Source organism: Chrysoperla carnea, chromosome 5 (assembly GCF_905475395.1).
Source record: "Chrysoperla carnea chromosome 5, inChrCarn1.1, whole genome shotgun sequence".
Taxonomy (NCBI): domain Eukaryota; kingdom Metazoa; phylum Arthropoda; class Insecta; order Neuroptera; family Chrysopidae; genus Chrysoperla; species Chrysoperla carnea.
Window position 1 is genome coordinate 4,505,009 of NC_058341.1, and position 23,208 is coordinate 4,528,216.

General features: G+C 27.1%; 1 protein-coding gene across 3 annotated transcripts in view; it reads left to right on the plus strand.

Annotated features, from left to right (window-relative positions):
• Positions 1–8,999: 8,999 nt before the first annotated feature.
• The window catches only part of LOC123301568 (rhotekin-like), a 90,716-nt gene continuing 76,507 nt past the window's right edge, over positions 9,000–23,208 (plus strand). For 2 of the 3 annotated variants that reach the window (XM_044884378.1, XM_044884375.1), the window contains exon 1: positions 11,640–11,935. In XM_044884378.1, the coding sequence (XP_044740313.1) occupies positions 11,669–11,935 (267 nt within the window). In that variant the 5' untranslated portion in view covers positions 11,640–11,668. Of the gene's footprint in view, positions 9,184–11,639; positions 11,936–23,208 lie in introns of those variants that run through there. The other variant, XM_044884377.1, reaches the window with a different exon arrangement.

Here is a 23,208-nt window from a genome sequence, read left to right on the forward strand (position 1 = left end):
AGGAAGGGTTTAGATTATCGAGATTCTAGTGTATATAACACAAATTTAACGATTTGCTTAATTTTTTGAATTCTTGATAAAATTTCATAATTACCATAAAAAATTAAAATTTAATTAATCAAAAAATCATTAATATGACTTCATTTAATTGGACAGCCAAAGAATTAACCCCAATATTTGTACAATAAAAAAATAATTAAATTAAAAAAAAATGAAATAAAACATTTAATTTTTTACCCAATTTAAATCGAAAAATTAAATTGACATTTAAAGCTTGCGACTATATTAAACTGCTGGGTTTTAACGCAAATAAAAAAAAATATATAATAATAATTTTTTTTTGTATTTTAAAAATTATTACACACATAAAATAATTAAGGCGGGGTACCCAACACACAAACACACACACACACACACTAACGGAGCAGCTACAACGATTGAAAGTGGAGTAAGGTCATGACGACGAATAATATTAATAATATTGAGAGTGGAAGTTTGCTCCAGGGTATTCAGCGAGAGCACTTTTTACAACTTGACTGACGTCCTTACAGACCACACCACATATTCTTAAGATTCAAAGTTGTTAGCTTAGTATAAAACTGACGAAACTTGACCCAAGAGCTCTAGGTTTTTCGATTAGAAAATTATGGTCGAGGTAGGTAGACTTCACGTAAGATAGTTGTAGATTTGATCAAATTAAGAGGCCAAAAAAATGGAGGATGCATAAGCAATAAGCAGAAACGAAAATTGGCTGAACTTTGTAGACCAGTATAGGTTTTGGAATTCAAAGAAGACTTATTGTGAGACTGTCCAAGATTTGAAGATTTAATTAGTTTACCACTTTCGATTCTGTTTAGTTAGTTTCTAAAGCTACGGATGAGTTTACGATCCATTTTGGAATCTTACTTTACACAAAGCAAGATAAAATTTTCTAGCTTAAACTCGAGCGTTGTCATTGTGAATTTCATTTCATAGTTTGCTACTTGTTGCAGAATTTGTGACGTTTCTAGATATTCTACCTTCCTTTAGAAAACATCTCGTTACTTTCAGCTGGAAATCATGAAAAGACTAAACCAGACTTAATTAAGAAACCGGTGCTTAATTCCTTAACCAGACTTCCACATTCTTGAAACCTATTAGTGCTAGGTTAATTTTGACCACAAATTTGAAAGGTATGGCCTAAATTTAGTAGAATTACATACTTGGTTTATCAAAATTGGATAAAATTTGGATGTGATAGAGCAAAATTAAATATTTTGAATTTTAATGACGTCATCAAGTTCAAAAATTCGATTTTTTTAATAACACAGGCAATTTTGATCCGATCTTATTGGAATTTTTTTTGAAACCCACTAATTTTGGGTCATTCTTTTCAGCTGTCACGTCAGTTTTCGCTAGTTATCACTTATGAGCTTAATTCCGGGACCAGACCTCCACATTCTTGAAATATAATAAAGCTAGGTTAATTTTGACCATAAATTTGAAAAATATGGCCCAAATTTAGTAGGATTACATACTTTGTTTATCAAAATTGGATAAAATTTCGATGTAATAGAGCAAAATTAAATATTTTGAATTTTGATGACGTCATCAAGTTCAAAAATTCGATTTTTTTAATAACACGGACAATTTTGATCCGATCTTATTTAAATTTTTTTTGAAACCCACTAATTTTGGGTCATTCTTTTCAGCTGTGATGTCAGTTTTTCGCTAGTTATCACTTATGTGCTTAATTCCGGGACCAGACCTCCACATTCTTGAAATCTAATAGAGCTAGGTTATTTTTGATCATAAATTTGAAAAATATGGCCTAAATTTAGTAGAATTACATACTTGGTTTATCAAAATTGGATAAAATTTGGATGTGATAGAGCAAAATTAAATATTTTGAATTTTAATGACGTCATCAAGTTCAAAAATTCGATTTTTTTAATAACACAGGCAATTTTGATCCGATCTTATTGGAATTTTTTTTGAAACCCACTAATTTTGGGTCATTCTTTTCAGCTGTCACGTCAGTTTTCGCTAGTTATCACTTATGAGCTTAATTCCGGGACCAGACCTCCACATTCTTGAAATATAATAAAGCTAGGTTAATTTTGACCATAAATTTGAAAAATATGGCCCAAATTTAGTAGGATTACATACTTTGTTTATCAAAATTGGATAAAATTTCGATGTAATAGAGCAAAATTAAATATTTTGAATTTTGATGACGTCATCAAGTTCAAAAATTCGATTTTTTTAATAACACGGACAATTTTGATCCGATCTTATTTAAATTTTTTTTGAAACCCACTAATTTTGGGTCATTCTTTTCAGCTGTGATGTCAGTTTTTCGCTAGTTATCACTTATGTGCTTAATTCCGGGACCAGACCTCCACATTCTTGAAATCTAATAGAGCTAGGTTATTTTTGATCATAAATTTGAAAAATATGGCCTAAATTTAGTAGAATTACATACTTGGTTTATCAAAATTGGATAAAATTTCGATGTAATAGAGCAAAATTAAATTTTTTGAATTTTGATGACGTCATCAAGTTCAAAAATTCGATTTTTTTAATAACACCGGCAATTTTAATCCGATCTTATTGGAATTTTTTTTGAAACCCACTAATTTTGGGTCATTCTTTTCAGCTGTAATGTCAGTTTTTCGCTAGTTATCACTTATGTGCTTAATTCCGGGACCAGACCTCCACATTCTTGAAATCTAATAGAGCTAGGTTAATTTTGATCATAAATTTGAAAAGTATGGCCTAAATTTAGTAGGATTACATACTTGGTTTATCAAAATTGGATAAAATTTAGATGTGATAGAGCAAAATTAAATATTTTGAATTTTGATGACGTCATCAAGTTCAAAAATTCGATTGTTTTAAATAACACAGGCAATTTTGATCCGATCTTATTGGAATTTTTTTTGAAACCCATTTGAAGTGTGACTTTCGCACACTTTGTAGGTCGATTTCGTTAGTATGAACAAGAGCAGTCAACGTAAAACGATGAAAACCTTATTTTTGGACGTTCTTAGGTTCGCAAAAATTCTTAATACTTAATAATTTTTGATTGACCAATGCCATTTTATACCGGATTAATTTAAAATCCAAACATATATAAAACACATACGCTATTTATAAAAAAATACAACGCCCTGCCCCCAAACCAGACCACTTGCCGTGGTACTGTATTTTTTTTTGTAATTCTTTCTTTTTAGCTTATTAAATCGACAAATCATTTTTTGAATTATGTAATATAAATTTGAATTTTAATATATTATATATATATTTGTAGACATATACAATTATTTTTTTTTTGATGTATACAGTTGCGTTTTGTGCTCCGCTTGTTTAAATGTCACAAATTTTTACCGCCCCAGCCTTGGAATGCATATGCATATGTATTACAACTTACATGTATTTGATATTGATATATAAATAGTGCGATAATTTGTTTAAATTTGGACATTCAAATCTTGTGTGTTCAAACTGATTAAACTATAAAGAAATCAATAATTGTTGGCCATAATTATATGGAGTTTATTGTTTTGGGGCAACAGACGTCAATCCAAATTTTGATAATTTTTTTCATTTGTTTTAATTACTTGATAGTCTGAATTTATCAAGCCGGTCTTAAAAAAAAAGTATATATTATTTGAATTATGCGAAAATTCCCCTGGAAAAGATTAAATTAAAATCTGCTTAACTTAGTTGCAAATCTCGAAATACTTTATTATGGCTGATTTCATATGTGATTGACACTACATTTGACACCAAAATACGTTTTGAATAACATTATTTTAACGGCGTTAGACTTAGTATAATTTTATGATTGATTCTGTATTTATCCCTCTGTAGTAAAAAATATGCTCATAAAACTTTAGGAAATATGATTGGTTCAAAAAAATTCAAACGTGACTGTCACTACATACAAAAGGAATTCGTATTCGAAAGTACTTTTTACCTTCGAATAACTCCTTCTCTGCAGGATTTCGACTTGCTTGATCGAAAAATTACGTGATTTTTAAGAATTTTTGTATATTAAGGGTATTGGTCATTTTGAGTGAAGCTATTTTGTCAAATTCTATGATAATCGTCTCGAAATTTTCATTATTTACAAGTCAAAAGTCGTAACAAAATAATTTGCCTGTATATCTTTTTAAGTCATCATGGATCCATTGATAAAAAAAACTCTCTTTTTTGAAAAATTCCAAGAAATGAATCCAAAAATTTATGTTTAAATTCAATGAAAATCATTTTTGCTCAAGAAATATTTGCTAATCGGCTAAATCCATTTTGATCTCATTCCAATTTTTATAGATTTTATCTTAATATTCTAAATTTTGTAGGTAAATCGATAAACAATTAATATATGGATTATTTACAAGTGTTCCAATTTATTGATAAATAAAATATTAAATAAATTAATAAATAAAATAAATTTAAATAAATTTAATTTTATTTTATGAAAGAATTAAATATGTTATAAATCATTTTTTTTTAAATACATAAATTAATATTTATTTAATATTAAAAAATCATGTCATTTGAATTGATCATAAATCTATGAAATTGACACCTTATTTGTAACTCTATAATCTCAAATATGGTTGAAAATTTGTCCAGCCCTAGCCATGAGTTGAACTTTTCCAAAAAAAAAAATTAGATATTCCTTCGTAAATTGCAATAATGTAAGCCAATTTATAAAATTCTTTCATCTATATAGAATCTATTTTATCAGCAAGTAACATGAGATGTTGGTTTCAATAAATGCAGAAAATTCCTCAAGTTATATGCACATCATTCGATAAATAATTTCCCAGCTCCTGTGAAAAAGAAATGAAAAATTTGTCAAATCTTATCTTCTCAGAAGTCTCCCAAATTGTTTGCCAATTCTGTAATATATACTGCCTGTTTGTTATAAATAATACTGCTTAAAAAGTTTTGTTTTACAATTTTTTTTAAGTTTACTTGATTTTAAAATCTTATGAGAAGGGTACAAGTTCACAGCTTTGTTTTTGTATCGGCATTGCGTTTTTAAAACTATCCATTTTATACAAGGAATGCAGTTTTTAAAAAGTCTTTACGTGAAAAAGTAGCAAATATTGCTTGTGTCCATAAAATTTTTAAATATTTTATTGATTATTGATTTGAAATTAAACATTTTTTCATTGATTTGTTCAATCGTGGAAATAATTTCATCATGCTTATCATTATTAATCGATTTATTTTACGGAATTTTATTTATTGTAAAAATTTTTAAAAAAAATTCATCAAATTGAATTCAAATTTAAAAAATGTAAATTATTTCAGAAAACTAACATATTTTTTGTTAAATTATTTGCAGCAAGTCGAAATTTTTTCTAAGCATAGTCTTTAGCTGTAGTCCAATATTGTTTATCGCAGATATGCTGCTCCATTTAACTAGTTTCGGCCGTAAGTTCTGTAGAATTCTAGAATTATTTTCAATTCTGTGATTCATTCTAATAAAATTGAAGTACTTATTCGGTAATTCCATAACTTTCTTCTCGAAAGTTCCAAAGTTTTCTAGAACATTTTTTGTTATGTCTATACATTTTCACTACACATCGGGAAATATACTCTCGTTTTCAATTATGTGAATTGGTTTTAAATTTGAAATACTTTGGGGCTTCCCATTTGAAAGATCCAAAACATGAATTATTATCTTCTTTACAGCCAAAGAAGTTAAACAAGAAGATCCGAGATACTTAGGCTAATGACTTTTTTGAAAGCTTAAGAGCTTTCTTATTATTGAAATTTTAACCAATATCGGAGCCCCAAAATGGGGCCCAGAAGAATTTAAGACAAACGGATCGACGATTATCAAATTTTAACTACTATTGGAGCTCCAAAATGGGGTCCAGAAGAACTTCAGACAAACGGGCGGACGATTATAGACATATACAAAGATGTTAACTCTAAAACCACGTCGATTTCATTTGATGATCTGGTTTTTCTGATAATTTTACTTAACAGCTATTCTAAGAAGCTTATCAGTTAAAAATTACAAATTACACAGTATATTAAATTACATATTTAAGTATAATAATTAAGTTATAAGTAAAATCATATAATTAATCACCAATATAGTCTTTACTTAGACAAGTATTATATACTTATTATAAATACTATATGTTTACTCAAGTAGAACCAAGTACACGAGAGACTATAACGGTATTATTTGTAAAATAATATAAAAATATTTCATTGATGAAGTTTTGATAAAATAAAAAAAATTAATAATAATATTATAACAAAAGAAAAAAATATATATGCAATACAAAAAAAAAAAAAAACTATGATTAATGATCTAGCGATTTTTATTTTTTTGTATTGAAAAAAATAGTCTTAATCAAGTGATTGATTAATCGGTTTAAATAATTGGGTTCTGTATAGTTCAGAGAATTTTCTTTTGAATTGAAACATTTTTGTTTTTACTTAGGCACTTTTCAAGTATAGACTAATCATTTATCACGTTACAGTCTATTATTTATTCCTTCGCTTCAGGACACATCTATTATTTATTCCTTTTGCCTCAGAAAACAGAAAGATCAAATCGTACCATTAACTTGTGACTTTGTGGCGCATTGGGGTACCTCATTTTATCTCTTCTGACTCGAGGAATAGTTGTTGAAAGGTATGAGGGAAAATTTACGTGTGAACGCAAACATATAGAAAAATAACTTTCGCAAGGTATATACTTTCATATACTTTAGGTAAGTCGAGGTTTCTAAAACGGGGAAAATTGCCACATTTCCTTACAAAATCATATCCTTATTTGGATTTATTTTCACAGCCATTACTCTTATGAATATCATTTTTCGATGATAGTTTCTAACAGAGACTTTTGTGAAGACAGCAGAAATGAGAAAATCATAATTGATTCGAAAAATGTAAAGTGTTTCAGTTTTTTGGTTATCTTCGATTTTTCGATACGAATGTTATATATGCGATTATTTGCAGGATATGAACAGGACTATGGTAAAATCTTCGAAATCCTTGGGATTCTAACATTAGATCCTTTTTCTGTTTGTTTAATAGGAGGTAATTTTATTGGATCAATATGTTATTATATCGATTTCTCGAATAAGTATTTAAGAAAGATACATTCTTTATGTTGATTAGCTCTCGGAAAATCAAGATTTCTGGAATAGAATTCTACTTTTTCTACTGAATCCTAAAAACCAATATTCTAGACAATACTATGATCCAATAATGTATTACATGATGTATGTAATATTTGCCTCTAAGTCATATTTTAGATTATTCATTCTCAAATTCAAACATAAACTTTAACATAACAAAGTTTAATTACAACTATATGACGTCATTTCGCTATTTAAAAATACAGAATGTAACAGAAATATTTATATCAATTAAGTTGTGTATGGGGTGGAAATTGTAGAAATACATAGCCTTTTTTTAATAAAGGGTTTTTTTTAGAGGCTCACATTGATAAGCTATTTTAAAGTAGACAGTTGCTTTGTGTTTAGTTTGGTTTAACATTTCATGATGAAAAGACTCACGCCAGAGCAACGGGCGCAAATTGTGGAATTTTTTTAATCAAAATAATAATTTTGTTCGGACGCACATGACCTAAATCTATTCAAACATTAATGGCAATTTTTGTTATTATTGTTTTAGGAAAATGCACTTGCAAACTTTAAAAAGAAAACAAACTTGCAAAGTTTGAGAGTGGATTCTATCAGAACTTGGGAACATTACACTTTAAGAAGTTTTACGTAGAAGGCTTTTTTAAATTTTATTTGTTTAATGCTTATTAATTATATATGAATAGCAAAATGTCGTTTCTTAATTTGCTAAAAAGATTGAGCTTTGAAAATAAAAAACACTTAGACTTGTATTTATAATAAGACCGTGTAAAATATGGTACCGTGAAACCTGGGAGATCCTATAAAAAAGAATATTTCATAATATTAATGTATATTCAATGAATATATTATAATTAATTTTATTACTAAATTTTCATTTGATTATGTGATCTTAAATTTCAGATATATGTATAAACATAAAGACCCTACCCAAAAAAAGGCGACTTAATAATGAGGTCAACACATTTTCTACCCAAAAATTTCAAAAAAGGTCATTTTAAGATAGATATTGCATCGTCAAAATTTTGCATTTTCAATTTGAGCTATATGGAACTATCATCTCAAGAGCAATAGATCTGATCGATTTTTAACCATTGCCATTGTTTTTGCTACGTCCCGATTGGTTTGAAATGATTGATGAAATTGGATGCAAATATTTTTTCTCGATTTTTTTTTTAAATGTTTGTTACGAACTTTAATAAAAAGTATTTTTGTGAGCTCAGCTTTACCTTAAAAATTAGTTAAACGAGGTTTAATCGAATGATCAACCCATTTTAAAATACTGTATAGTCAAAACTTTGATCAATGATAAATATGATTGCCTTTTTGCCAGTGCAATTGCTTTCCTTGGGTCCAAATTAGCCTTAAACAATTATATTCATTCTAATAGAGACAAAATTTTTCTCTTGCTATGCTTGGATTTTCTAAGAATTCCTTTGAAAACATGAAATGATACAAATAATATGAGAACAATTTTCCTCAATTCTAATAAAATTAATTCCATGAAAAATGCTTACCCAAATAATTACAAAATCCTATTTAATCTATTTCAAGAATTCAAATCTTATTAAAAAAAATTCGAAATTCGTTTGAAATAAGAGATATTGATTTAAGAAAACCTTAAAATATTAAAGAAAAATTTATAATTTCAAATAAATAATTTGAAAATATAATTTTTTTTGTTTGAGTAAAAAAAAATAGATGGCACTAGTCTCAGCTTGCCATCTATTGACAACTATGCTGTATTATTTAGCACGTTTATTTACCTGAAGTGACGCTTATTAATTTTAAACAGGTAGCAACCGTTACAAAAAGTGCATATGATCGTTTATAAAGTTGTGATTTTTTATAAAATAAACTGTGATTTTAATTTTAAATAACTAAAAATATGGCTCCAACGCCAAAATTAAGACGTTTATCAATACGTTTAAGTGGTAGAAAAGAAAACTTAAGTGATAAAGAAAATTTGTTACATAAATTAGTGGACTATAATATTAAAAGACAGCAAAAAGTTCGTTATGTGTTACGTAGTGCAAATTCAAATCGGAATAAGGTTAGTTTTTCATATTTTATTTACTAAAATTTATTGACTTAAAAGGTTTAAAAATTATTTAAAAAAATTCCTTATTTTGAAAAGGTTAGCAATAAATTTTGGCTTTGACTAAAACCCCAATATATTTCAGAAATAATATTTGCATTTTAAACATCGATTTTTTCCTCTAATTATTTTTATTTGGAGGTATATTTAATAAGATTGTAATTATTTTCTTTTACCATAATTCCATGACTTTTAAAATATTAATTTTTATTTTAATCGGGATATTTCAAACCATTATTTCGTTTTCCATATTGTCTCAAATTTTAATATTCGTAGGATTTTTATAAACAGTTTTTGGTATGGTGGTACAAACGAAATTGTTTTTGAAATATTCCAAAAATTTTCCCCAATTCTTTATTGAACTTAATTTTATGTCTACTAATTTAAAGAGAAGATTACTCCGAGTTCTGATGTTAGATAAGTCATTTAAATCTCTTTAATTTAAATAATTTTTAAATTTTAAATAGAATTGAAAAATTTTTAGTAAAATGAATTTTACAAAAAATTTGTATCTTTAGTAGTTTGATATGCAACTTGTTATACATGAATAATACGAAATTGCCTATATTGATAAAAAAAGGAATATAATTTTTTTGTAACCCAACAAAACGAATACCATTTCGGTTTTAAGTCTTTAAATAGCCTTAAATCAACGCATTTTCTCCTTAAAATTGTGTTACAACCTGAGTTAAATAGAATTGAAAAATTTGAAGTCAAATGAATTTTACTAAAAATTTGTATCTCTAGTAGTTTTATATGCAACTTGTTATACATTAATATACGAAATTGCCTATATTGATAAAAGAAGGAATATAATTTTTTTTAAACCAACAAAACGAATACCATTTCGGTTTTAATTAAGTCTTTAAATAGCCCTAAATCAACTCATTTTCTCCTTAAAATTATATCTTACGGATTTCGCTGGATTTTCTGGTATACTTTTGAAAGTAAAACCTAAGTTTATTTTATATCGTTAATTAAATGTTAAGTATTTGTTTAAATATTTACTTTTTAATGTGTTTACTTTGATTATAAGAACTTTAAATCAATATGTAATAATATTTATTGATAAATATTGATTATTTGTTCATTTATTTAACATTACTTATAACTTCTGTCAATTCAAGATGTAAATATTAGTTAATGGTTTTTTATTGCAAAACTGACTTTGATTAGTAAAACTAAATTTGATATCAAGAGTATTTATCTCAACAATTATGCATTTTATGCATCGACCTGGAACTACTGACTAGCTACTGTAATGTCAGTAAAATTTCCAGTTTGCTGATTTTCATTTATATATTGAATTTCATATCTCATCTACACAAACGTAATTGCAATAGTTTTTTTGTTTCTTCGAAGAAAATTAGTTTTGCATTCAAAACAAAAAAATTCATAACTCAAGAGGTAGCTGGTGCCCGATTCTGTTCAGCGACCCCAGAAAACCCGGTGTAACGAGTTTGAACCGATTATATAACGGATTTCCCGAAAACTCCAAGAGACGAAGGGAATACCGTTTACCCTGGACACCACATAAACTCGAAGCCCAATTCTGACGCGATATTCGTGTTCAGCGACCCTTGATCAGAAAACTGCAAACTCAAATCCGTCTTACTGTTAAAATTTTTCGAATTTTGACTCTTTTCAGTGTTTCGCTAACTCCACTTTAGGCCAAAAGTTTCTGATTTGGCACCCTAGAACAAAAATTCTTTTTTTTTTGACCGGTGTATCAAAAATTGGATGCGTACACATGCTTCAAGATTAGCTAATAGGGTCAATATTTTTGAGCCATCCTTTCTGAGGAATACGTTGAAATAAATGATTTTGTTTGAAACAAATTCTTTTTTGAATACTATTTCACTGGAAAATCTTGTAAATTAAACTTGATATGTCATCTTATCATAACTCAAAACTAATGTTCATTTTCAACTAATATGACACCATGACACCATGTTTTAAACGTAAACAAGTTACGTCACACCATTTTAATTGTAACATCTTAGTATTTACAATAAATTTTATTTATTTTTAAATAAATCTTTTTCAAGTACAATTATTTTAAAGTTTTTAGTCTTTTACTAAGTGCGATCAGTGTTTTTAGTGCTTATTTATTGACTATCTTTCATTGATTTCATCGATTAATTGATTAATAACTTCGATTGGCCCCGATTGGCTTCAAATACAGTGCTTGACTATCTATAGTGTTTCTTGTTAATCACTTTTGATTGATTTATCGATAAATTGATTGATAACTACAATTTTTTCCCTTCCGGGCAGAGATTGTCTTTTAGTAGTTAGTGTTTAGTGTTTGTTATTAACTTAATTGATTTGATTGATTAATTGATTAACCGGGCAGAGATTGTCTTGATTGCCTTTTAGTAGTTAGTGTTTAGTGTTTGTTATTAACTTGATTGATTTGATTGATTAATTGATTAATAAAATGACAAAATCAACAAAATTACATTATCGTCATACGTTATTAGCATTTGATTTAACCAATAAACAAAAATATGATTTATTACATCGAGAATGTACGAATTGTGCGTTTTATCAGGATATGTTACATGAACTATCTGCAATTACTGTTAATAATAACACAACAGATTGTTGCTGTAATCATAAACATTGTTTTTTGGGACATGATGGTGGTTATGGCAAGAAAAAACAACGGCCACATAGTGTTGCGGATTTTTATCCATCAAAAAATGTAAGTTAAATTTGATCTTTTTGGAAGATAATACATTGACATTGAAAATGAAACAATACCTAAAATTTTGAAACTCACAGTTAACATTTTATCATAAAAATGTTACACAAGTGATTTCAATAATGGCACACTTTGTATATAAATATCATAATTTTTATGATGCATACAACTTATTAAAAATAATAAATATTGCACATAAGATTCATAAAATAAATTTATTGGTACATTAATCGATTTGATTTGATTTTTTTTTCTTTTAAATGCGTATAAGTAATTTTTTAATTATTTATTTATAAATAAAAATAAGTAGATACTTGAATTGTAAGTACACTTCATGAAGTAATTATATTGTAAGAAAAAGTATATATTAATATAATTATTTTAATAAAAGTGATATATCTGGAAAAAATAAAAATCATCACGCGTTACTCTCTTCTTTAAGCCTCAATTTCCTCTCTTTTGTAAATATAAATACACGCTGTTTGATTTTAACTTTCGTATTTAAAAATAACTTAAATATTTTTCACGCAATATTTCATACAAATGTAAAGTTTCATAAAACTTTTGTTTAGTGATGAGACTTTGACATTAGATCTTCTAAGTTGTAGGGTATATTTTTAGAGGTTGTAGTAAATGTCGCGCTTGAATACTTTTTTCCCTACGAAAATCTTTAAATCGAGGATATCTTTTTAACTTTCCAGTGGGATAGTTATTGTAATCGGTCCGAACTGAAAATTTTGGCATGGAGCACTTTATTCTATCGTCATATTACGATTTAATAAAAGCTTTACTAACAGATCGTTTAAAAACTTTACTAAGAGAAATGTTTGAGGTAATTTTCTCCCCACAATTATTAAATAAAACCATAATTTTACCAATTCCTGTCTGATTCTTGACGACAATTTGAATACATTCAATACCAAGTCTTGTTTCGTAATATAATTATGTTATGTAACACATTTATCATAATATACACTCAGTACCTAATATATTTCAAAATATAAAATTAAAAAATTCCATAAATGAAAATAAATATATTTCTTATTGAATATTTGATATTTTGATGATAAGTTATTAATGAATGCAAGTAAGTAATAAAGTAATGAGTATGTTTTAATGAATAATAATTTAAATAAAAAGTATATAATTTAATAATTATTTCAAGTACTTATTATTATATCTGTTGTATACGTTTTTTAATATCAAACTAATCAACAAAGTATTTATTTACAGTATATTTATTATGATACGTTTGATTATCGATTGATTACAATTTATGTAGATATAATTAATATTTGATTTTGATTAAAATTGAAAAATTGTAGGAAATAATACAGTATGGATTAGAAGAGAGTATATTGGTATATAGGCTGTCTTTTTATACCATGTATATATGAAATATACATAGTATATTAAGTTTAGTCCCAAGTTTGTAACGCTTAAAAATAATGATGCTAGGAAAAAAATTTTGTCATAAGTGTTCATAAAATCACTCAATTAGTCCATTTCCGGTTGTCCGTCCGCCTGTGGACACGATAACTGAAAAACGAAAAAAGATATCGGGCTGAAATTTTTACAGCTACTCAGGACGTAAAAAGTGAGGTCAAGTTCGTAAATGAGCATCATAGGTCAATTGAGTCTTGGATCCGTATGACCTATCTTGTAAACTGTTAGAGATAGAACGAAAGTTTAAATGTAAAAAATGTTCCTTATCAAAAACTAAACAACTTTTGTTTGAAACATTTTTTCGTAAACATCACTGTTTATCCGTGAAGACGCCAATTAGGCGGAAATTTTATAATATGTACTATACTTGATTATCAGTTATGTATGTGTCACATGTTTGTATGTGTAAAGTGATAAAGAAATCAACACTGACTTTGTATGGTATTTTAACAATTAACTCAATCAACTGTTTGTTTTCACTTGTTAAAGTTGACATATTCTTGAATTTAATCAAAACCTCATTCTGATTCATAACTGACAAACAATACATGAACGCTTTAAATATGAAAGTTGTTCTTTATAAATTCGCAAAATTTTTTTTGTAAACCGATTAGTTTAGACAGTGTTTGATAACAAAAATCTAGCTTTTCTGCGTTTGTTCATTTAATTTGAACTTTAAATGATAGATAAACAAACCACTTTTATTGGATTTATTGCGAATTTTTTTCGAAGAGTGTCTAGATTTTGTAAAAACAATTTATACGAAATAACAATTTCGTGTTTTGTGGAACATTAATAGAAATTTAATTTGCATATTAAATAATAATAAAATTTATGAATGTAATTAAAATATTCAATTAAATAATAAAACATTCTTATTATTAGTTATTTTAATATAAAAAGTATAAATCACATCTGTCATGATGGTAAAAAACTTGTTATATTTTGTATTATAAAGTAACGAAGATCCAACACCATCACTTTAAAGAAAAGTAGTTTTTGATATTAAAATTAAAAATTACTTCAATATATAGATTTCAATGGAAATTTTGTACACTGAAATAACGAAACTAATTTTCTATGAATCAGTGTTGTTAACTCGGAAAAATTTTGTCTTCGATTTTGATGAAAAAATCGATATGAGATATTGTTTTTCTCTGAAACTACTAATTTAATCGCCAAATGAAATTTTTGGATTTTTTGGGTCAAAATTACCTTATAAACTGAGTTTCATCAAATTCGGAAAACAAAAAATTTTTTGTAAATTTTTCGATTTTTTCAAAGGGGGTACCCCTTAAAAAAATTTCAAAAAATCGAAAAAAATTATTCGATTTCGATTTGGATAAAACTCATTTCATAAGGTAATTTTGACCCAAAAAATTCAAAAATCGTGTTTATTTAACATTTGATTGAGTAGTTTTCGAGATAGCGTCAAAAATCGATCCGAGATATCGTTTTTCTCAGGAACTATAAGCTTAATCGCTCAATGAACCCGATTTTTGTATTTTTTGGGTCAAAATTACCTTATAAACTGAGTTTCATCAAATTCGGAAAACAAAAAAATTTTTTTGAATTTTTCGATTTTTTCAAAGGGGTAACCCTTAAAAAAATTTCAAAAAATCGAAAAAAATTATTCGATTCCGATTTGGATAAAACTCATGTTATAAGGTAATTTTGACCCAAAAAATTCAAAAATCGTGTTTATTTAACATTTAATTGATTAGTTTTCGAGATAACGTCAAAAATCGATCCGAGATATCGTTTTTCTCAGAAACTATTAGCTTAATCGCTCAATGAACACGATTTTTGAATTTTTTGGGTCAAAATTACCTTATAAACTGAGTTTCATCAAATTTGGAAAACAAAAAAATTTTTGTAAATTTTTCGATTTTTTCGAAGGGGTACCCCTTAAAAAATTTTTAAAAAATCGAAAAAAATTATTCGATTCCGATTTGGATAAAACTCATTTTATAAGGTAATTTTGACCCAAAAAATTCAAAAATCGTGTTTATTTAACATTTGATTGAGTAGTTTTCGAGATAACGTCAAAAATCGATCCGAGATATCGATTTTCTCAGAAACTATAAGCTTAATCGCTCAATAAACCCGATTTTTGAATTTTTTGGGTCAAAATTACCTTATAAACTGAGTTTCATCAAATTTGGAAAACAAAAAATTTGTTTGTAAAATTTTCAATTTTTCCCTTAAAAAATCGTGACAAATTTTTCGTTTCCGTTTTAGATAAAACTATATAAAGAAATTTTGACCCAAAAAATTAATAAGTTATCGAAATAATGTCAAAAAATCGACCCGGGAAATCGTTTTTCTCAGAAACTATAATCACATGTGGAATCGAATAAGTTTCTACGTATAGAGGTACAAAATTTGTTGCAAACATCCAAAGTCAATGTAATAACAAATATAAAACAAACATTTATTTATTTATAATATTTTATTTGAATTTCTAATTCAAATAAAATATTATTCTTCCCAATTAACTTCCGGTATTGTATATGTTTATTTATTAATAAATAAATAAATGATAATGAAATATCACCTAAGTATCTCTATCACACACAACAAACACATTGGTAGGTCTATTAGGTCTGCAAGCTGATCTGCAGGTCTTCCTTTGATAGGTAAATTAAGTGAAAGTGTGTATATATTTTAATATTTTTCATAGATATTTGGAAACAAGATAAAAACTTATTAGATATGGCGATATTGTACAAATATCTGTTATTATAGGTCTTATTAAAATATTGTACTAATAAACTATGTATTGTTTGTTATTAGACACAGTACAGAGTGTCACCACACATACAGACCAGAAATATTTGGTAGTATGAACGCCAAGGCAAGTTAAGACTTGTGGTTGAAATTATTATACCATGTATATATGAAATATACATAGTATATTAGGTTGTTCATAAAATCACCTAATTAGTCCATTTCCGGTTGTCTGTCCGTCCGTCCGTGCGTCCGTCTGTGGACAAGATAACTCAAAAACGAAAAAAGATATCGAGCTGAAATTTTTACAGCGTACTCAGGACGTAAAAAGTGAAGTCAAGTTCGTAAATGAGCATTATAGGTCAATTGAATCTTGGATCCGTAGGACCTATCTTGTAAACCGTTAGAAATAGAACAAAAGTTTAAATGTAAAAAATGTTCCTTATCAAAAATTAAACAACTTTTGTTTGAAACATTTTTTCGTAAACATCACTGTTTACTCGTGAGGGCGCCAATTAGGCGGAAATTTTATAATATGTACTATACTTGATTAACAGTTATGTATGTGTCACATATTTGTATGTGTAATGTGATAAAGAAATCAACACTGACTATACATGGTATTTCAACAATTAACTCAGTCACTTGTTTGTTTTCACTTGTTTTATACCTTATTTTCAACTTTGTTGATGAATTTTGTTATAACTTTATGAATGTAGACGAAAAGTTAGAATAAAATTTTTCGATATCTGCCTTGGATTTCGAAATATCGAAAGCTAAATGATTAAACAAAATTTTCAATTTTCGATATTTTGAAAATTACACCAGATATCGAAAAATTTTTTATCTTTTAATATTACGATTACGCTCCCAGTTGGTATCGCAGAAGTGAATAAGCCTAGCCTGTTTAGCTCAATTTTAAACTACACGCCAGAAAATTGCTACTAGGTAATTTAAGCTTTCTTGAATTCATCACGAGTATTCAGAATTGCTGAAGTTATTACCAAAATTATATTATTAGAATTTTAGGTGGTTTCAAATAATTCAACATTTTTTGGAAAATGTACAATAATCAATAGATTTTACTTTATACAGAAATTATAATTTTTATGGAAACCAAGGGACTCCCCATTCGCGACTACTCACAGCTTCTTAAATAGACAAAACCAATTATATCAATTTACAATCAAAGAAAACATCTAAGATCAATGTTTTTTTCTTGTATCTATAATTTATAGTAATTTGATTGTAAGATTTCATTTTATAATCATAAACGTCATATGAATTATAATTTATGTTTTATACAGGTTGAGAAATAAAATTATTTTAAACATCAAATCAAATCTTGGCTAATCCTACAAGTCTTGTAGGTTGGAAAATCTTGGAATCTTTCGAACAGAAGGAATTAGGAGATAATTAGGAAATTATTGTATTGATATTATTTTAGTTTTTTTGTAACATAGAGATAAAATTGCATGTTCCCAAAAAATTATTAGGATAATCTATAAATCTTGTATATGCAAGATTAAGATCTCACTAAGATTTAGTCTCATATACAGATAATACCCCTTACTTACGGTGTTAAATTTTTAGATTTGAGCTGTTGAAGTTGAAGAGCGTTTTTAACTTATAAGTGTTTTTAAAGTTATGCTTTATTATGTAACTAATTTTCTTAAGATTAATTTGGAAAACTAATATTCATTGATTAAAAACATGAAAATTATTTTCCTATGAAGAAAATTATAACATGCGGCTCTCATTTTTTTCATAAAATATATTTAAAATGATGAAATGAATGGCATATGTGTGTTATTTATTCTATAAGTGATTTTCTCTAAATCTTTAGGCATCAATATTTTAAAAATCTATGGTATATATCGAAAAATTTTACTCTTAATTTTCGTCTAATGTTCCCAAGTTTCAACAGAATTGACCCTAAAAATTCTACAAATAAATAAAGATAAGTACTTCCTGTCTCAAAATTGTCTAGAAAACTCTTTTGTTTTTACAGATTTAATTGGTCAAATTTTTTAAATTTTTACGCAAAGTTTCAACCTGTCAAGGGTAAAAAATTCTGATACGAAATTCTAGGACGAAACGGCCACATATCCCTAATAATTTTTGTTCTCAATCTGTAATAACTCATATACAATAATAAATATATCTACCATGTTTATATCAAATAAAATATTAATTAAAAACGGTAAAATAATAATTATACATAATAATAAAATTTCTTTGTACCTAGGTATATATATCTCATAATATTTCCATCGTATCAAGATTCCATTTTTCGTATTATATCGTTTAAAATCGGATTGTTTATATTCACATCTTAAAACTATTATAAGTATTAATAATAATATTAATAAATAATTATTTTAATAATAGTTTAAACTAATGTTTGTTGTTTATAAAAGTATATACATATACATCTATATATTCTATTCTATGATTCAATATCAAGTTTTCACTTTTCTTTTTTAAATGATCAAATAAAATATAAGCAACAAACTACTTAAGTCGCTATAGCAGCATACCTTTACTTTTATATCTTAATACAAATTAGAAAATTATTATTATCTTAGAAATTATAATTTACAATAATTTATATTTTTATATGGTTTTGCTGAGAGTTAATGACATTGTGTTATGATGATGTTTCAACTATTATTTATTTTATTAAGTACAATTTATGAAATTACTTTTGATTTGATGCGTCCTAGGTACTTGTTATATGATCGATATTATTGAGTTGTTAACGTCAATATTGTTCGTATGAGGACTATAATTAATAATAACAGGTGAAAACAAACAATTGATTGAGTTAATTGTTGAAATACCATGTATAGAGACAGTGTTGATGACTCTGTCACATTACACATACACCTATACATGTCACACATATTTAAGACATTCTATAAAATTTGCATCTAATGTGTGCCCTCGTGAGTGATGTTTACAAAAAAATGTTTCAAACAAAAGTTGTTTATTTTTTTATATTGATTTTTTACATTTAAACTTTTGTTCCATCTCTAACTGTTTACAAGATGGGTCCTACGAACCCAAGGCCCAATTGACCTCATTTACGACCTCACTTTTTAAGTCCTGAGTGCGCTATAAAAATTTCAGCTTGATATCTTTTTTCGTTTTTGAGTTATCGTGTCCACAGGCGGACGGACGGACTAAGATGATTCTATGAACACCTATACAAAATTTTTTTCGTAGTATCAATAATTTTAAGCGTTACAAACTTGGGAATAAACTTAATATATCTTGATATATTTCATATATACATGGTATAAAAATATTGAAGAAAATTATAACGTATTTCTAAGCGATTTATAAAACTTTTCCATTTTTTACTTTTAGAGTAAATGAAATTTTTTTTATTAATTCAATATAGAGAAAATGAGAAACACAGAAAAAATTCATTAATTTTTATTGCACCTTTAATTTAGGTTTCTAAAAAAGAATTTCATAAATAAAATCTATAATACTTAATTATAATTATAGATCTTTTATTATTATACAATACATGAATAGAGACTGCAGTTAAATGCTTTTTATTAAATTTTTAATTTCATTCAAAAAATCATTTTTAATTATATATCAATTAAAAATATTTTGAAAAAAGGAAGTGTGAACGTCATACGACCTCCATATATATACAGAATAAAATATTGATGATACTATATTTAAATTTCATAAACGGTTTTTTAAACCCCGAACCCAAAAAGGGGTCTTATAAGCTTGACCGCTCTGTGTGTCTGTCTATCTGTCTAAACATATGACCAGATTTAGATTTTTTTTTGTTTCGTTTGAATGGTGCTTTAATGGGGGAGTGTTTTTAGCTATGTTTCAAGTTCGAGCTTAGAGTTCTGTATCTGGAACAGCTAAAAAAAGAGATGATGATCTTTAAAATTGGTTCAGTTTGAAAAAGACATAAAAAAAAACAGTAATTTAATGGAGAATGTTTTTAGATATGTTTCAAATGCGAGTTTAGGGTTCCGTACCAACAAAACTTTTCGGAGAGTTTTTAATACTATTCACTTGTCAACACTTCAATCAACATTGAAATACTTTTCAATCGTTTCGAAGACAAAAGTGGAAAAAATCAGGAATTCATGTTTCAATATTTTACGATCTGGTACCGAGGACTCCGTACTCGGTTGAAATCTATATATGGAGGTAATTAAAATTGTTTGTTTTAAGTATTTTATGACCGGATAGATAGATATTTAAATATTTTATAAACACAAAATCGCTTTTGGTGATACGGAAGTAAAATTATTTAATAGATATTTGTTTTAAAATATATTTTACTTATATAATCATTTTTAGTTAAAATTATTGATTAATTATTATTATGAATAGGTATTTTAATGAATGTAATAACTACATACATAGTCTAGAGCCAACATGTAGTATTTGATAGTCAATTCAAAACGGCTGAAAATTTAAGAGGTTGATATCAATGATCTAGGAACTTTTTAAAAAAAGAAAATTTCATTCATGCAAAAAAAAAATTGGAAGTTATCGAGGAACTGAACCATAAGCGTATGATGGTTTGGTAGCACAGAAAATTGGGTTTGCCAGGTTAAGGTCTGTCTGATAAATGAAAATTACATGAAAATTGCCTGAAAAAATGATTATAAAAACAGCACTTTTCGCATCTTTTTTGAAAATGAGCACTAATCTCTCAGATACTAGGCGTACTTCATTCCAAACTAATTCCTGATACCTGATGAACCCAAGACAAGAAATATCCAAAATCCATTCGTCTTATAATTTTTTTCTTCACGTTACTCTTATTCCAAAAAAGAAATCTTCGGCTTAGAACATTTTTGTTGTACTTTCCAAACTCTTTGACGACCTCTTCGACCTAAAGTCCGTCGACATCAAAGCTCTCCTGCTGTTCTTAAACAGCTTCAAATGGTTCATGGAGTAGTGGCCGGGAATAGGCCAACCCTTTTCACAACGGAGCCTATGGTTTAAGTGTGTCCCACTCCAGGACAGCCACTCTAACCTTATCTGACCTCCAAATTTCCAATCAATTTAAAATAACTGTCAAATATCCCGTCGAACCCTTGACTATCTAACGTAGTGAAATTTTATCCTATTTGAATTGATTCTTGAATTCAAACTGGTAGGTATTGAAAATAAAAGTTGAAATACCCGATGGGTAAATCACATAAATTTTATTGAAATTATAAAATATCAACTACTTTTAAGGAGTTTGATGACTTTGTTTTATCTAAAAAGTGAAAATGTTATTAAATAAATACATTCTTTTAATATTAAATAATAATTTAAGAAAAATTAATATTTTATTCAAATTAAAAAAAAAAAAATTACTTGTTTTAGAAAAATAAAAGTCTTACGCCAAAAGTCGTAATTCTTATTTCTTTTGAATGAATTTTTATTTTATCGATATGTAAACCTTCAAAAAAGAAACTTCCTCACTTATCCATGATGGTTTGACCTGTCAAATATTGTGTTGTTAAATCAATATTAAACTTACTAGTCGCAAAAAAGGCATTTAAGGATCTATGAGCATGTCAAAAATGTTTGAAGGCTCAAAATTTGTTTATAGATAGACTTTTACTCAAAGAAACAAATCATTGAAAATCGATATAAAATACATTGCTCTTTTTGAGAAATCTCAAAAAACGACAAGTTTTGAAAGGTTTTGATAATTTTCACTTGGAACGAACGAATACAAAAAAAACTAGAATAAGAGAAAAGAAAAAAGGCTTGATTTTTTTTATATGAAGTTGAACTAAATTCTGCAAATTTTCATAGATTTCTCCAAAACTAGTCGGTGGAGATTGAAAAAAAAACTATTTAAATTAAAGTTTAAACCTTAAGAAATTATTGAAAGAACAAAAACCCGTTGTGCCCTTCTAATTAAAGATGTATGAGCACGGTAGTGGGAACACAATTTTGATGGTGAATTATATAAGATGAAAAGAAGAAATGAAATTTTTGGATATCTGAAGTAATTTTCAAAATATCGAAAATTGAAAATTTTGTTTTTCGATATTTCGAAAACCAAGGCAGATATCGAAAAATTTTATTTTTCGTCTACATTAATGAAGTTATAACAAAATTCATCATCAAAGTTGAAAATAAGGTAAAAATAATTTCAACCACTAAGTCTAAACTTGCCTTGGCGCTTGTACTACCTTAAACCTTGTGTATATCTCAAAGTTTTATTTCGATTTTCATAGTGAATACAATAATTTCCTTGCATCAAATGTTGACGACCATCGTGTACCTTTAATTAAACACTCAATCAGTATTAAAAGTAATGCGTAAACTGACTTAACTTACTACTGAATCGAGTGAGTATACCAATAAGATAACTAACTAGCTACTGGTGAGGGACCTAGTGCACATACCATGTCAAAAAAAAATGTGCACATACCATGTCATGACGACGATACCATGCCAATATGTTATTAGTGAATACTACTAACTACTCTCTCCTAATACTTCATTTAGTAAAAACACTTCCTTCATAACAGTTGCTTGTTTAAATTTTACCTCGAACTTCTTTTAAATGACCGTTCTTGAGTGCGTATTATAAAAACAACTTTTAATTACCCAATATCTTCAGAGCGCTTCAAAAGATTTACCTGCTGTGCTTAATATAAAGTGTGGCGCTTTACGTAAACCGATTTAACGCGCGTGTAGGTATATAGTGCGTGCTTTTTTTTGTGTGTCAAAATTTGTATACTTGTGAAAATTTTAAAAAATAAATTTTTTGTTTAAGTGTTCGTCGGATATTTTTTAAAGTCGTTTTTGGTTTTAATTATAAATAAAAGTGAAGTGTTTTTTTCTTTGGATAAATTTTGGGTCAGTAACATATTTTTAAAAAGAGTTGGATTTCTAAAAGAAAAAAAGAAGTGGTTAATCTAGTTTGATTGGATTTTTGTAATTAATTAAGAAATGTCAAGGATTTTGTACTTTTTTTTATTATTATTAATTGCTGATATTGTTAAAGAATGCGTTCCAGCATAAAATAGACAAAACGATTCTAGAAAGGGCATACTAGATTTAGTTGTTACGAATCAAACGACGTACTTGTAAAA